This window comes from Rhipicephalus microplus, chromosome 5, assembly GCF_043290135.1.
Source record: "Rhipicephalus microplus isolate Deutch F79 chromosome 5, USDA_Rmic, whole genome shotgun sequence".
NCBI classification, from domain to species: domain Eukaryota; kingdom Metazoa; phylum Arthropoda; class Arachnida; order Ixodida; family Ixodidae; genus Rhipicephalus; species Rhipicephalus microplus.
This window is the reverse complement of record NC_134704.1, coordinates 143235860-143252445: the sequence shown is the minus strand read 5'-3', so window position 1 is coordinate 143252445 and position 16586 is coordinate 143235860. Positions and strand designations below refer to the sequence as shown.

At 44.0% G+C, this 16586-nt stretch overlaps 2 protein-coding genes across 3 annotated transcripts in view; one reads left to right on the top strand and one right to left on the bottom strand.

The window, feature by feature from the left end:
• LOC119174210 (scm-like with four MBT domains protein 2) overlaps positions 1 to 16586 on the bottom strand; it is a 122282-nt gene that overhangs the window by 87365 nt on the left and 18331 nt on the right. For both annotated transcript variants that reach the window (XM_037425033.2, XM_075896000.1), the window contains exons 4-6: positions 15761 to 16031; positions 12673 to 12761; positions 10400 to 10489 (exon numbers count right to left, since the gene is read on the bottom strand). In XM_037425033.2, the coding sequence (XP_037280930.2) occupies positions 10400 to 10489; positions 12673 to 12761; positions 15761 to 16031 (450 nt within the window). The remainder of the gene's footprint in view (positions 1 to 10399; positions 10490 to 12672; positions 12762 to 15760; positions 16032 to 16586) is intronic.
• LOC119186006 (uncharacterized) lies at positions 1089 to 3312 on the top strand. The gene is made up of 4 exons (XM_037434804.2): positions 1089 to 1451; positions 1866 to 1928; positions 2102 to 2164; positions 2632 to 3312. Exons 1-4 carry the CDS (start codon positions 1370 to 1372, stop codon positions 3297 to 3299), a joined length of 876 nt encoding a protein of 291 aa, XP_037290701.1. The 5' UTR covers positions 1089 to 1369; the 3' UTR covers positions 3300 to 3312.

The window sequence follows — 16586 nt, the reverse complement described above, 5'->3', positions numbered from 1 at the left end:
GCACATCAATACATAACACGTGGCTGCTGATGCCTCACGGTCACTTCGTACGAACTACTGCCGCTACTGCGCTGAACCGTGCTGCGTGGAGGCAGTTACAAATCGCAAACAAACAATGTAAAATAATGAGCTGTGATCCCGCAATACAAGTCTTCACGAATAACTTGCTAATAAATGCACCTATTGGCACTCGTGCATTTTATATTTTTGTTCACGTCAGTTCAGAGCTAATAATGTGCGATATAAAAATAGGACTTATGTCGAACAAAGAAAAGACGAGCCCCTCAATAATTCCGGTACTTTTAGGGGCTACTGGTGTCACAGCAGGGAACATCCAAAGCAAATGCGCCCAAAAACAGCACGAAATGTGCGTCAAAAACGCGACAATAAACAGTAGGTTTAACAGCACAATAATATCAAGGGTTTTACAAAGAATAACAATCGGAGGCTCGAACACTTCAACTTTAACTTTTCAAGCATTATATCCACATCAGCCAACACAAAACAGGCGTCAACGACACATGTCACAGGCTTACCTACCGTTGTCAGAAAGGAAGAGGAGTTGGCTCTCGAAAGCGCCTCGTCCCAGAGTACATGTCACTCATCAACCCTTCATCATCCAATTACGTTCAACCCGGTAAGGGTCCCGCCCCTGGGAAGAGGACGGGTCTTATACTGTTTCGGTTGAACGGCCCTACCCGGACAAGGGTGCCGCCTCCGCACGACGCCCAGAGCACCGTGCGGACGCGACGTATCTCGCGGCCCCACGCCGCGAGATGGACGGTGCCTTTCATGACAAGGGGGCCACTCTTCAGTGCCGCTGACGAGGTCAGGGCCCACGGAGCTGTGGCCTCTCCATCGTGACCGGAGGTCGAAGACCCCCATGGTCCCCGCTCAAAGCGAGCGGTTGTGCCACGCCCCCGCGGCGCGCCGAAGACGATCGGCGCGCGCGAGGAACACGTGGCAAGCGTGTGCCCGCTGGCTGCCTGCCAGCGAGTGGTTTGAATTGCGCGCGCGTCGCAGCGGTCACGCGCGCAGCAGACCAGAAAACGCACGCCGGCGGCGGGGCTAGCGAAGGAAACGGTGTTTTTCACTGGGAGATTCAGAGCGACCGCCGAAATCCCGGAGCGAGCACTCGGATCGCACGAAGCCACCTCTGCCAGTGAAACACGAGAATGCTCCGTGAGAGGTGCCCCGGAAGTTGATTATGCATACGTCACGCAAACCGGTTCCGGAAACAGTTTATTTTTCCGCTCTCTTCGTTTCCTTGGCAACTTTGGCCGCCACTGCAGGGCGCGCATTTCGACCACGCAGTTAAAGCTTTGTAGAACACTTTAACGCAGTCGCGAACAGCAGTTGTGTAGCAAGTATGGACGAGCACGCGGAATTGACACCGGCTGTGCGTCGGCTGTTGCTGGGCGTTTTCAGAAACAGCGGCAACGATCTGAACGGTAAGTGCGACGTACTTGACGCTGATAATAAACTCTGCACGGAATGCTAACTTTGATAGCTCCGCATGAAGACTGGTCAGATAATTGTAAAGCATGCGGGTACACGTGGTAACGGCCGCAATCGGCGCTCGCAAAAATACGGCATGTTGTGAGCAGGCTTTTTTTTTTAATCAGAGCAGTTGCTTACCCAACACCTTACAGTCCTACTATTTAGAATATCACAAGCGCCGGAATTTTCGCAGCGCTCACCAAGCTGCTGTATTACCTTTAATAAAAATGCATGGCGATCTCTGTATTCGCGCATGAATACATGCATGAAAAATTTACTAGAGAAGTAACGTTTTCTTGGTGATTCTTGACCTCTACTCTTTTGGTGTTAACCCGCAAATGTCTTTTCTTTTTCTCTATTTGAAGGTGCTACACAGTGTGACGCCACCGACGCTTTGTCACATACACAGGGCGCATTTTTAGGAAATGGTAAATTGGTCTACATGTGTCTCTGTAGAACTAGTTTTGTATACAGTCGTCTATATATGTAGAGGACAATGCCTTGACGAGCAACGTGTAAGGACTACTTGAAGAAAATTGTGTACCTGCTTAAAATTAACACATATTAACATACTACAATGCTTTTCAATTATCAAACACAGATTCTGCAGCGTCTACTGGTGCGTCACCAAGTCGGGCTTGTCAGCCAGGGACTCCTGCACGTGGTAAGCATGCATACACAAACATGCTAGTGGCATTAGGATGAAGATAGGTCCAGCAGATTGCAAACCCTCTCAAAAAAACCACGAATTACGCAAAACCATTTAATGGCTTCTTGCTCACGCTTCTCAATATTGGGTGCTTAAATAATAAAATTGAATTCAACGAATAGTCAGCTGCACGAAGAGGCCCCATATTTATTATGCAGTGTTTTCAAATTTACTCTCTAAGAAAATTATGCTGTGAATAAGTTATGTATAGTAATATTATGAATTTGCATGATTGTCTGTTCTGATATGCAAAGCGATCCCCACAGCACCCAATATTTGCTGTGCCAAAACAGTGTGACAGTACTAATGCTTTACAGTAAGTGTTCTATGGCTCAGAGAGCATATAGCTTCGTGCCCTGTATCAAAAAAGTCTATTAATGCCAGTTTATATGTATTTTATGTGTGTATAATGCATATTTCAGCTGCAGGGTGTGAGTGGACGAGTGGCGAGACGAAGCTGCTGCTGGACCTCTACGCCTCATATTTCCCTCAAGTTGGCCCTCTGAAAAAATTTCGCAACAAAAAGGCCATGTTTGAAAAAATTGCAACAGACATTAATAATAAACTGGGTGTAATGAGAACTGGTGAGCAGTGCTGCTCTCGGTACAAAACCGTACTGAAAAGAAAAAATGTGGCAGCTGGGAAAAATAATACGTCTGGCTGTTCCCCACAAGAAGTCCCCTACGAGGCCGAGCTTGAAAAAATCAAGTGGCTGGACGACAGCTTGGAACCAGAAGTGGTACGCGACGCAAGTGGAGTGGTATCAAAAAAGACATGTCCACAGTCATCCACCGAGTCTGTTCCACTTGCTGGTTCAAGCTCGTCAACGTCACACTCTCCATCCAGCTCCGTTGGGCAGGACGACACTCCTGATTCAAAAAGAAAACGCCCGAATTCAGCACGCGAGCTCCACCTGCAAACCTTCTTTGAAAAAATGAAGGAGTTAGATGAACGGCGAGCAGAGCGAAAGGCTGAAAGAGACAGCAAGAGGGAAGAGCGACGACTTGCTAAAACACAGCGACGAGAAGAAATGCACAAAGAAAAGATGAATCTTCTCCGTGAAATTTTCAACTTGAAGAAAAATGAATAAAATGTGAAAAGCATGTTTATTGTAAGCATTGTACACATGTGCACGTTGGCAGGCGCATTGATAACAGATTGACAATGTTTGTTGTTGAGGTGAAATAAGGGTTCCAGGGCCCTTTTACAAGACAAAGTTGCAATGATCATTATAATTTCACGCCGTTTTGATGGTAAGAAAAGCTGAACAAAGACTAAGAAATGCAGAACGTTTGTCCATGCAAATTTTCATCAGGCAAATGAAATGTTAATGCACAAGCAATAACCAAATTGCATGACAAAGAAGCCATTTCTCACAGCAGCAGTCACCATGCCTAAAGGACCCCTGACAAATTTTTGTTTTGACTTGAATGCTTTAATTAAGAGCATTGTGTCCGGTAGTCCCCAAACTTTGATCATAAATATTGCAATGTACTGTGTAATTAATGCAAGAATGGCTCCTTGTGACTAATTTTGGCATCACTGTAAAACTACTACTGGAATCACAAAAAATTACACAGCGAACAATCTCAGGAGTCATAAGACTATGTAGACTCGGGCTTTTGTGACGTTCAGAGCGCACTTTTTGAATTTGGGCACCATGCGTGGGAAACAATGAGTCGGGATGGGTGTTCATTACGAATATTCCTCGAAGCGACAGGTTTAACTGACAAGCATAGTGCCCCAACTGCAAGACAAACAACACAAACATTTCAAGCTCGTAATTTTGGTGACATTGTTCCATTAACACAAATGCTCCTCAGTGTAGCCTGCACTAGCTTGGACTTATGCCAATGTCACTACATGTTTCTCAGAATGTTTGTGGTGGCTGACGAGAGCTGGAGCCCAGCTATGTTTGGCCGGTTGACTTTGTCACTTTCTCGTGTCTCACCAGCACGAAGAGTGCAGTTACTATCAATATCACCAGCTATCTTCAGCTGCAGTAGCCATACCGACCAACACGCTGCGGCGTTAGCACTAGTCAGCAATAAGCATGCTGATGGCTTCGCATAGGAAACAATTACACTGATCCAGTCAGATTCCTGCAAACATCTTGGGTTGACTCACGCTATGTGGAAGCTGCTACGTGTCACAAAGCTAAGAAACAAAAAAATCAGGCTGCGCCCTAGCAAGATGAGTCACTACAACACAGTGCGGCATGCATTTTAGCTGGTTAGTACAGTGTTTCCTGTAGAAAACAGTGCTAAAGGATGGGACAAAGCAGGGACACAACCATGGCAGAGACACAACCATGGCACTGACTAACAGCCAAATGTGTCTTATTCTTCCAGTCTAGGTATATACACTCCACCACTAATCTGAAGGGTGAGAAAAAGCAAAAAAAAGACACACACAAATGTTGGCTGACTCAGGAGGAAAGAAATGCTCAATAAGACAGGAGAGGTAACTCCTTCAGAGAGAGGGAAATATAAGGGAAACTGATGCATGTTTCGCCGCCGTTGTAAATGATACGCTTCAGAAATGAGGGGCATGCATTTATCATGATTCTATTTTTTTTTGTTTCCTTGAGATTGTGGTAAAGTATATATACGCGGATTAGAAGAATAAAACGAATTTGCTTGTTAGTCAGCGCCGTAGTTTGTGTCCTTGCTTCGTCCCGTCTTTTAGTGTTATTTTCTGCTAGAAATCTCTACAACACGAAACAAAATTTACAACACCTTAACGTTTCTTGTTTTGTGTACACGTAGGCAGTCCTAACTTTAAATCAAATGCGCATCGCTTGCATTAAGCGCTCACGCTTCTCCTCGCCTTGGCGACGCAGTGCATCTTCAGTTGATGCAAGCGGGCCATTGTTGGGGGGAACATCATCCGGTTGTGCCTCCCATTCCCACGGTGCATGTTCATCATCGATGTACGGCGGCACATCCACATCACCACAATTAATGCACATATTGTGCAAAACACAACAAGCTATAATGAACTTGTTCATTTTGTCTACAAACAGAAAGTCCAGGTGCAGCAGCTGGCGGAACCTGGCCTTGAGGTCTCCAAAGGCATTCTCAATCTTCACTCTCGTTGCCGAAAAGTGATAATTGAAGGCGCGCTGCCTCGCGTCAAGGTGACCATAATTCCTGAATGGGGTTATGAGGTAATCTCGAAGCGGGTAGGCAGCGTCCCCGAGAACGTGGTACTTCCCGGAACAGCACACATGCGGCAACTTTGAAGAAAGCCTCGATGTCCTGAAGATTCTCGAATCGTGAATCTTGCTGGGGTGTCCAGTAGTCACATCGAGAAACTTCTTTTTGTGATCACACAGAGCTTGCAGTGTCAGTGACGGATAACTGTGCCTGTTCACATAGGTTGAACGCACTTTTTTTGCAGGGCAGCGGATGCTTATGTAGGATCCGTCAATGCAACCGATCGTGTTGGGCACTCCTGACACCTGTGACAGTGAGAGAAAAAGAACACACCTGTGCCTTTTTCATGACTTTTAAACAAGGCTCTCTCCCATATGAGGTACTGAAATGTCAGTAAACTTTGTGTTCTATGGGTCCCTTTCGCGTTTACACTCAGAAGTAAATAATCTTAACACTTGATGCAGTAGTTTTGTTGGTCTTAGCGGAGTTAACTTTAGGTGACACAAGTCTTTTACATGCCAGAACTATGGAATCATTGTACGGAACACCACAGCAAAAGGCATTAGAAATTTTAAGTGCCAGGGGTCCCTTTCAGGGTGTCTACCAATTTCATATTTCTAAATTCCTTGAATTTCCCAGGTTTTCCATCATGATTCAAAGCAAATTCCATGACTGCCACGTTTGCATGGAAAACACTGTACACTGCAAACAAACCCGAGTAGAAAAAAAAAACCGGGCGCTCTATAAAGGTAAACATAATTACCAGACGCACTCAAAATGTTCTCAGGGCATGCGACAATTGTGAAAAAACATGTAAATCTGGCCAAAATAAAACCCCTGAGCTAGGCAGTGAGCAAGTCAGCTGTTTGATGTTCCGAAGAACCAGGAAGAAAACACACAAGTTAAGAGTAACCGCAGATGAAGTTTGAAGGTGTCTGCGATCGTTTGACATCGCAGTCAAAGCTGCTGAGAAACTTAGAAGTGGTGCCATTTGGTGGCATTCGTGTAAAATGAAAACACAGGAGCCTGGCCGGTTCTGCCACTGGAGTAAAATCTATTTTACTATAATGGCTGTAGCCCACGCCGGTTAGGATGTGGATTGGATTTAATTAGATCGACCTGAACTACTGTATTTACTGACTCACCTATTTATATGTAGATTAGATTAGAACTGATTCGACCTAGATTGATGTATTTACTATTGATTTGCGCCGCCGCCTAATTTGCACACCTCTAAAGTATACTTTTCAACAAAAAAAGTAAATAACTACTACTCGCATATTCTATGTATCTTGCCTTGACAACGAGTAACGACAACGTTGCAAGAACATAGCCATACTGCAAAATGTTTTTTTTTTTTTACGACAAGCACATGCATTTATCTGGGCTGTCATACTTGAAGTGAAATGAAAGCTGGGGTCAACGTTTAAAGTGCTGACATTTGAATATGTGGTGGTGAGAATGAATTTGTCAAGGTGGAACAGTTTCCTTGATTCTATAGATGAATCATGAATGTCCGCATGTTACCTTGATTTACGTACTCTGCTGTAGACGTGACACTGAAAAATAATTGCAGATTTATTTACACAATCTCACAAAACTGAAATGAAAAATTTAGCTGAAGTTACCCAAGTTCTACCCTTGAAACACGAGCTACCAGCATAAGTGTGTAGCTGAAGACGTTTGGTGTTGCACCACCAATAATAATAATAATAATAATAATAATAATAATAATAATAATATTATTATTATTATTATTATTATTATTATTATTATTAAAAGACATGAGTAGCCCAGCAAGCTTCAGCTGATAGCAGTTCTAGCCTAGAAAAACCAGACGGCCTTCAAGCCGGGCCGAAATCGTGGCATAGACAAAACATGCATAAATCTACAGACGTGAGTCAGATATGCCGTGTGATATGTAGAAGCAACAGGCACCAAAAGAGTGGATATACCAACATGGATGTTAAAGAATGCTTTAGCCAATGTGAAGGACAAGTTGCCGAGCAGAAATTTCCTTAGTCTAGTTTATGCCATAGGCTGACATAATTGTGACCAGTACATCGGTGAAACTGGTAAAAGTTAAACAACACAAATATGATACCACAAAACGAGGCGTGGCCTCGACTGCCCTCCCTGAACACACGGAATCACAGACCACCAAATAGACTTGTAAAACTCTCGAATCCAGATACAGACAACTGTACATACGCTGCACAGGAGTGATGGGAGGCTTCTGACAATGTACTCTCTCTGCTTACGTCACGTATTTAGGCGTACTGAAGTACACTGTGCCTTTTTCATGACTTTTAAACAAGGCTCTCTCCCATATGAGGTACTGAAATGTCAGTAAACTTTGTGTTCTATGGGTCCCTTTCGCGTTTACACTCAGAAGCAAGAGTTATGCACTGTCCTTTTTTTTTTTCACACACCTTCCAGCAGCCCACTGTAGTTGCAGCTGAGAGACTTTTTAAGCTTTGATGAATGGCGATGCTTATTTTTGTGACGGTCCCACAGAACTGCTGTCAGTTTTCATGACCTGGCCTGGTTTTTTTGAAATTCCCTGACTTTTCCACGTTGGGAGACACCCTGCTTTTATGTGCACTGTAAATGAACAATACATGTTTCACTAGCATTTCTCATTTGATAGTGAGACTGCTTGACAATAACCCCATCTTTCAAGCGCAACTTAGTACCACATCCCCTGTGCCCCAACGGCAGCTTAACCTGCTACAATCAATGTATTATGTGACTATTCTCTAAAGTAAGCTTCAATTAGACAACTCATTTGTTGTGTTTGCCATGGAACAGTGAAATACCTAAAATTCTTACTTGTTCGAAGTCCGCTGACAGCTGATCAAGATCTCCTGGAAATGATATTACCTCTTCGGCTATATCAAGGAAATATTCGAGCGTGCGCTCCACGACTCTAAATGCTGTCGCAGTTGCCATGCCAAAGCGTCCAGCAACGTCCCTCAGGCACGCCTTGTTTGCAGCAAACCTGACACAGCAAACACACATTATGGAAGAAAGTGATCAAGTAAAGCCTGCTTTGTGAAATAAAGGCATGAAATATTTGCATCAAAATTAGCAGCCGTAAGAAAAGTAGAAGCTCTTAACACTGTTCTCTCTGGCTGTGCAGTTGCAAGCGGTCATATTTCATTGGTTTCCATTGCATCACACTTAGCAACTTTCAAGGACAAAAAGCACAAGCGGCGTAGCCACGGGAAGGCTACTAGGGAGATTTAACGCCGCCGAAATTGTTAAATTTCACATGTGTATATTCTCTACACACGCGCACATAAACACACGAACAAAAATTTATAATGGTTGGACTCCCCGTCAAAATTCTGCGCACGCAACGAAAAAACGTACTTCTACGCCGAAGCACTTGAAAGCATTAAGATTATACACACTGGTAGGCATGACTTTTAAAACAGCGTGCAGACTTACCACAGAAAGACCAGAATGTGCTCTTCCGCGGTTTTCGAGGGGGACCCACCACGATCACTGCATGGGTAGTGACGCGAGCCTTCAAAACCACGGATCAACGTTTCCGCGACACGCCTCGACACCCTGAAGTCTTGACGGAACTGCAGAGAAGGAAATGATAAAAAGATGAAATTAGGTTCATGTAGTATTATGAAAAGAGGGAGCTCCGCGCTTACCTGCTCGTCTGTGTACAGCCGCGCAACGTTCTCGATGAACCCCAAAATTTTGGGACGTTCGCGGTGGGACTCCGAAAAAGTTTCCCGAAAGAAGGCTTCGCATAGCGCTTGTCTTTCCTCGAAGTCTTCGTCGTCTGAGCTGGACGAGCTGCTGCTTGAAGTGCTTTCGTCGCTAGACAGAAGTTCCGCCAAGGCAGCGAACGCAGCCATTTTGCAAAACTCAGCAACGTACAACGACGGAAGTGACGTATGCTGCTCGTCGTGTTTCCGCCCGAATCTGCGACTTGTCGGCGGAGCAGTGCGAGCAATCCGCCTCGGAGCGAGCTGCTCTGAAACTACCAGTGAAAAGCGCGGATCCACTCTGAATCTACCAGTGAAATGCGGTTTCGTCGCCACGGAGCAAAAAAACCTGCTCCGAATCTACCAGTGAAAAACAGCATTAAGCTCGGAGGGGGAAAGGATGCATGCGTTCTCTTCCTCGAAGAGAGGCGGGAGAGGAGGGGAGAGCGCCCGCGGAGGGGCGCGCTCTTTGAACGAAAACGCGTTCCCCCGGAGAAAAGAGGAGGAAGGCGCCGCCGAGCATAATGTAATGGAAAGGCTTACCTTTCCTCGTAAAAGCCATTTCGTTGCCTGCCGGAACGGCCAATGCGCCCAGCACGTGTGACTGGTGCGACGTTCTCTGGCCACTAGCCAACGCTTCGCACACGACTAGCAGTGGCTGAAGATAGGCTTGGCTTGGCTGCTTTTCCGGCCCTGTTTCGGTTTCGGAACCATTGGCCGTGGAGGCGAGCGTCACAAAACGTTGGCCTCGGCGCAGGCATGGCGCAATATACGCGAAAAACAGCCATTTGGCGCAGCATGTAGCAGCATTTCTGTCTTGGCGCAGTTTGGCGCAATTGGCGCAGCACTTCCATCACTGTTAAGGGTAACTAACTGGATTCCCAGAGAAGGCAAGCGGGTTATGGCGAGACAGAAAGTTAGGTGGGCTGATGAGATTAAGAAATTTGTGGGTTAAAATGGCAGAAGCAAGCACAGGACCGAGTTGACTGGCGGAACATGGGAGAGGCCTTTGTCCTGCAGTAGACGTAGTCAGGCTGCTGATGATGATGATGATGATGATGATGACTGCATTTGTTTTGTCCGTTCAGGGTACAAAGTGTATTCGTCTTGCCACGCCATGGGCGTGGCAAAACTGTTCCCAACTCTCTGTCAATCCAATCCTTTGCAAGTTCTCCCGGGATAATCGCGACAAATGTAGCATTTAGAGTGCTGAGACAAATCACTTACAAATCATTTCAATCTATTCTTTGGAAACCAGTGTAAAGAAGTAAAGGCTTGCATTAGACAGAGTGTCAAACACTCACGGAGGCCGCCCAGCCATTCAGTGGGTTCTCTTCTTCAAGCACAAGCAGTTTCATGTTTGGCTGGATCTGGTCGATGGGGGCTGAGCCTTTCTGCAAGTGCAATGCACAGAAAAAAATACAAATGACAAGAGAGCCGTTTCACTTCACAGAGTACACACTGCACAGTCCAAGGAAGATTAGGCTAACGGTGTTTTAATACAGCTGACAAAGGTCCGATCTCCCAACGAAGGTTACGAAATCACTGCGTTGAAATAAATCATGTGCTATGTCAAATGCAGTTTTAGTAACAAATAAAAAGAAAAATACATTTCAGCAAAAATTTAATACGTAATATACAAACAGTAACTGAAAGACGATTAGCCATGTCAGACAGAACCAATTCAGGAAGGTGCCTGTTTCACACCATTCGCTCTTCTTTGAAACGAGCAGAAAGAAGTGCAGTGGCCAACGAATTAAAGACTATCTCCTATTTATTCGCTGTGTACATATCAAATCTTCTCACGCATAAGCTACGCAGAAAATACAGAAAACTTAGAGATTTGCCACTGAGCTGGCAGATGCACGGGCATAAGAGTTTCCCTTCTGTCCAGTCTTGCATGTCACCCGAGGGTTTATGATGCGCAGATGATTATACGCAAACTGTCTTGTAAGGTGGCTTCATGGCAGTGCCTTAATTAATACAATGCAAGAAAGGTGACAGCCACAACTGAAAGAAGCACTAGGTGATAGCAGGAAACTGACACTGGTGTCTGAAATCAAGTGATAATAAAGTTTGCAATCTTCCGGCATAATTGTTGGGGTCATTTCCACGAAGGTGTTATGCCAGTTTGCATGGCTGAAGTGTACAGAAAATAAGTGGTAAGCTTTTTAAAAATGTTTAAGTTGTTGAACACAAGGATGGGTAACGTACAATAAAAAGTATGGTAACTCATAGCACCACAAGCCCAGCTATGGCCTGAAAATCAGTTATGTGAACGTAAGTCATAACGTAGCGACTTCTTTCCAATTCTATGCCTTCTCAATCATCCACCATTTGATATTGGTCAACCGTGGATAAAACGCAGGAGTGCCTCTGAGGGATGCAATTACAATGTAATGCCTTTTTCAATGCTATGCAATTCCCGCTTGCTCATTGGTCAGACTGACGATTTGCCCATAAGTCTAGCCAATGAACAAATGCAAGAAGCAAAGGAAGCGAAAGTGGTGAAACGTATCGGAAATTTACTCGCTTCACCACTTGAGCGGCCGGCAAGATGCGCCGTGATGTCAATAAAAAAAGAAATCAGTCCTGAAGACTTCACACTTGAGAATCCAAGCGAAAATGCCAGAGCGGCCGCAAAACCATGTCTGCGCCCAACGTAAATGTTCACATTCGTTCTGTTCCTCGTATACATGCCATCGCCGCAGTTGCCGTCTGAGAATTCATTCCTGAGCATTAAAATCTGTACCAAGTTCTAGTCATGCATGCAAAGCACCAAAAAGAAACAGTTTACACCTTTAAAAACATTGTTTTAGGAGACACGCCAAAAGAAACGACACATGCGGACACACCGGTAGCGGCGGCGATAGATTCAGCCAGCAGGGCAAAATGACACACGTAAGGGCACGCCGGCTTGCTGCTGCTGCACCTTCTACTTCTGGTGTTCGCGGCGATCGCAATTCAAACTAGGCTCTCGATTAATGAGTCCTTTTCAAGGCCGTGAGCTTTGTCGTGCTGTGCGGTAGTTCGAGATTACACAGGCGCAAGCCATCACCGTAACCTTGGCCGCCATTTTGAATGTACAGCTGGTTGTTTACGTTTACATCACATTGTTTGAGGGCTAGTGCAGCTGGTATAGCCAAAGACGTAGCAGAAAGGTGATCTGCTATCGCGTGGCGACAAAACTGGTCTCTGACCAATTTTTTTGAGTCGGCTTTACGGCAAAGTTTTCGGGCCACTTTTCCGGCGACGAAGCGAGGGAAATTTCGCTCAGTTTTGCCGCATTCTCTTTCTTCGAGGCTAATTGTGAATTGACCTTCCTCCCACAGACAAGCCGTGTCGCGCCGTTCACAAGCAGCAGTCAATCGAGCGTTCATATCGTCCATGGTAGCTGGGGAAACCGTTTTTATAACACCAAATCAAGGTGTATTTTATATAATGTAGTCCAACTGAAGACCTTAAAATTTGAATTTTATCATCGCAAAATTGACATCAACTGTAATCGTATCATCAAGATTCTACTCTACAACTAAATATTCAATTGAATAATGCCATTAAGCATGAGATAACGAACCATCTCAAGAACATAGGATGGCACAGTGACAGCACTCTTCAGTTCGTCGGCCAGCAACTTCTCCCAGTCCAAATGCTTCTCCACAATGGCTGCAAAAAATAAAGACATGACCACAAAAACAGTTAGACCTAACAAACCATTGCAGGCTAGATAACTAACCAGATCTGTCAAACTAATAAAGTGATTCAATATACACATTTGATATGGTCTGTATAGTTATTAGCAAGAAACTCGGCCTTCAAAAATATTCAAATGCTTTGAATATTCCAGCTCATGTTACAATATTCAAATTTGGCCCAACAATAATTCAGTATTTCTGAAGTTCAGAAGCATTCGAAACAGACGAGCAGACATATTTTGCAGGTACACAACGAACGGTACATAACACTATGTACGGTTGGTATGGTATGGTAGCGCTATGTGTGGTTGGTTGTGTTCCTTTTTTTTTCTTATTTGATGCACTGTTTCCCTATTATATCTTAAACCAACTTGCTGATAAGTTGATAAATGTGATTATTGTGTTACTTATTTCTTATTTACAGAGGACCCGATTTTTAGTGACCACAACCATGTAACATGATGGGAAATCAATCCGGAGAAACAGGAGAAGCCCCATCTACAACACACATTTCATGCACTTACAAAAAAAAACTGACTGGAAGATAGTGGTTGTTTGCCTTATCCTCCAATTTCGTCCTTCGCCTCAACCAGGGTTTCCTGGACCCTGGTGCTGCAACCATTCAGCCACCCTGGGAATGATGTGTAGTACAGAAATTTGCCTGGTCTTCATGCTTGTTGTGGGCTTCGAACGCACGTGTGGCTTTGTTTATTGCTGTTTTTCAGTTTTGTTTCGAATAAAAGAACCGACCATTGTGAACTTGATGACCCGATTTGAATTGGTTAGCCCAAAAAGGTCAAAGTGGTGAAGTGCAACTGCTGAACATTTGCTGACTGTCATCTCGTGACAAGGCAGCTCGAAGCCACGCGAAGCCAAACGAAGCAAAAGTAAGAAGAATAGACAAATCCGTGTGCTACCCATCATTCCCATGCAGGCTAAAGCACCATGTGTTGCAGCTCCCATAGACACTATCACCAGAGTTCCCTCTAGTGTATATATAAGAAACTCTATGGCCTCAACAACTTTTTTTATTTTTCAACGATTGATTCGCTCTGAAACTGCAAATGTGCTGTGCAACACAACTGCAACAAGGAGCTGCTGTCTTTATTTTTCGTGAAATTTATGATGATTTTCTGTTGCTCCGTACATTTACATGTACTTTACCTGCATGCTTTGTTGACGATCCACCGTAAGGATTCTTTCATTCAAAAACTAAAGTGCAGGTTTATACAAGGCAAAGAAGCCTGCGTTATGTAGCTTGTGGTTGAAAATTTAACTCAAAATGCAATGAAACAGTGACATGGACGAAGATAAATCTTGGCTAAGATAGTTGCTAGAGTGAGTTGGTTCATGCTTGGGAAAGATTCAAGCAGCACAATGACGACAGAACCCCCACAGAGATGGACAGTGTGTCTTTCCATGTGTTCCGTCTTTTTTGCACTGTTTAAAACCTTCTAAAGAAAATCTTAGCCACAAACGATTGTGTCCATTAGCTCCCAAAACATGCCTGCAAAGTATCGTTACATATCAAAGCATAGCTCTACAAGCACTACGTGGCAAATGAATACATAAGTTCTTGCAGTAAGGATAAAAACTGGACCTTCTTCATACCAAATAAAGAAGACTGCAGACAAAAAATTGTGCCCTCTCTTGACTAAGGCCCTGTGCAAGTGCAAATTTAGCCACTCAAGGTGGTACGATTACATTGTGAAAACCAGAGTGAAACACACGACACGCAGACATAAAGGGAACGACCCTTTGCTGTTCTCTCAACTCAATATTCCAATATTTCCATATTTGAATACTCAAACAAATAATGCAGTATTTGAATTCACTTTGAATCAAACTTAAATTACTGAAACTTTCACAGTATTCAAGACAAACGAATAGGTGCATATTAATCTGTAACATTCTCTAATGGTGGTTTCACTGCAGCAGAGGGGCACTAAGCCATGAAAGCACCTATTCAAATGTTTATTAATTCACACGTAACTTCCTGCAAAGGTGGTTTCACTGCTGTGAAGTAGTGTCAAACCATGAAGACACGTGACCAGGAAAAATCCGTGCTGCCATGAAACCTCACTTTCAGGTTAAATGAAGATATCACCCTCCCATCGATTCAGTTCTCAATTTTAAAAGCTTGTTTACAGGCTTATATGCTCTAAGTATCACAAATTTTTTAACGCAATATAATTTACAGGCTGTAACTTAGATTCTACTGAAAGTCAAATGCTGCTACTTTTCAAAGTTGTTTCCACTTTCTTTGATGCAAAAAAGTGGTATTTGCACAGGCCTTGTCTAAATTTTAAAAAATATTGTGCAGGTTAGTTTGGTCATGACAAATATGCAATTTTTCTTTATAATCGGTGACATGTATACACTATTCGAATTCGATTAAAAATTATTCAACCAAAAGCACTATTTGTTTCAAATTTGCATCAAACCTAAAGATCACTATTTGCACAAGTCTAATGATTTTTCATGATAAATCTATGCAATGTGGCTCATCTAAACCTTAATAAATCCAGTAGGAAGTGTTAACCATCAGCTGAGATAAAAAAGAGAAAGACCTCACCGGCTGCCTTATACGTTTCCCTCATTTGAACCAAGGACGAAAGCTATCATATTCAAAGTCGATGCCTCTAAAGTCAGAGGCATCACAAACTTTGTGAACAAGGGAGGCATCACAAACTTTGTGATTCCTCCCTTGTTTTTAACTGCCTCCAAGATTGGTCTACATTTGAACAAACAATGATGTCAAGCGATGACACCAGCATGCAACGTCACAAAATTTGGTGATATGTGGCACCATGATGGCCTCATATAGTGATGTCAGCATGTGGTAGTGTTTTTGTGCATCCCTTGTGTTGACGTTGCCAATGCAGGACACCAGGACACCAGTATTTTTCCGTTTCATGAAGCATACAAAGCTTTTAATTTTCAAAAAAAAAAAAAAAAGCTATTCCCTACCCTGAGGTGGCTTGAGAGGTTTGTGGTTTCGGGCGCACCAGCCGAGCGGATGCACCTCGTTGGTGCCCACGTCACACCAGAAGTCGGCCGACCGGTCCGCCCCATAGCCCAAGTAGCGCAGGGACAGCAGCGGGCCACACGTGGTCACCACCGAGGCCAGCCAGTAGACACCGCCGCCGTTACCACCATTGCCATTTCCACCATCGGCAGTGCTAAGTGGCACCTCCAGCTTCATACCTGGCCGCAGGCCACTCTCCAGGCTGTGCTCGACCTGACACCAGCATGAAGACCAACAAACAATCATGCCACGGAAGACATAGGGGTCGTTAATTGTACTATTTGATCGTATCATGGCAATTGCAATATAGATGTAAAATGTTGGCAGGGACCCAACCTTTAGACAATAAGCCCGATGCTCTACCAATTGGACACCAAAGTTTTTTAGCATTCAAATTTCAGATATTCTTGTGCATTGACATCTACGTGGCAGATTTGGAACTCCGGACTCAAAGGGAAGGCACCCTTGTTCACCATATCAGTTGGGCCTCCACAGATGTTGAAGAGGGGAGAGGTAAAGATATATTTTTTTTTATTCACAATACCTTACAGGCTCCTTACCAGAGCATTGTGTAAGGGGGGCGATACATGGTAAAATAAGACATGCGATAAATGTAGAAAAAAATGAAATCAAAACGATACAATCTGGAAAGTACACTGTAATGTAAACGACTGCCAGATAAGCAATAGTAACACCCCAGTAGAAAAACTAAACAAAGGAAGAGCATGCACGAAACACGAACTTAATTAACATAACAGTCGGTGGTTG

Excerpts from the sequence above, each read along its gene's own strand:
- LOC119186006 (XM_037434804.2), top strand. The coding sequence starts at position 1,370 with ATGGACGAGCACGCGGAATTGACACCGGCTGTGCGTCGGCTGTTGCTG. Across the intron at positions 1,452-1,865 it reads CAGCGGCAACGATCTGAACG|GTGCTACACAGTGTGACGCC; the intron begins GTAAGTGCGACG and ends CTCTATTTGAAG. Across the intron at positions 2,165-2,631 it reads GCCAGGGACTCCTGCACGTG|CTGCAGGGTGTGAGTGGACG; the intron begins GTAAGCATGCAT and ends TGCATATTTCAG.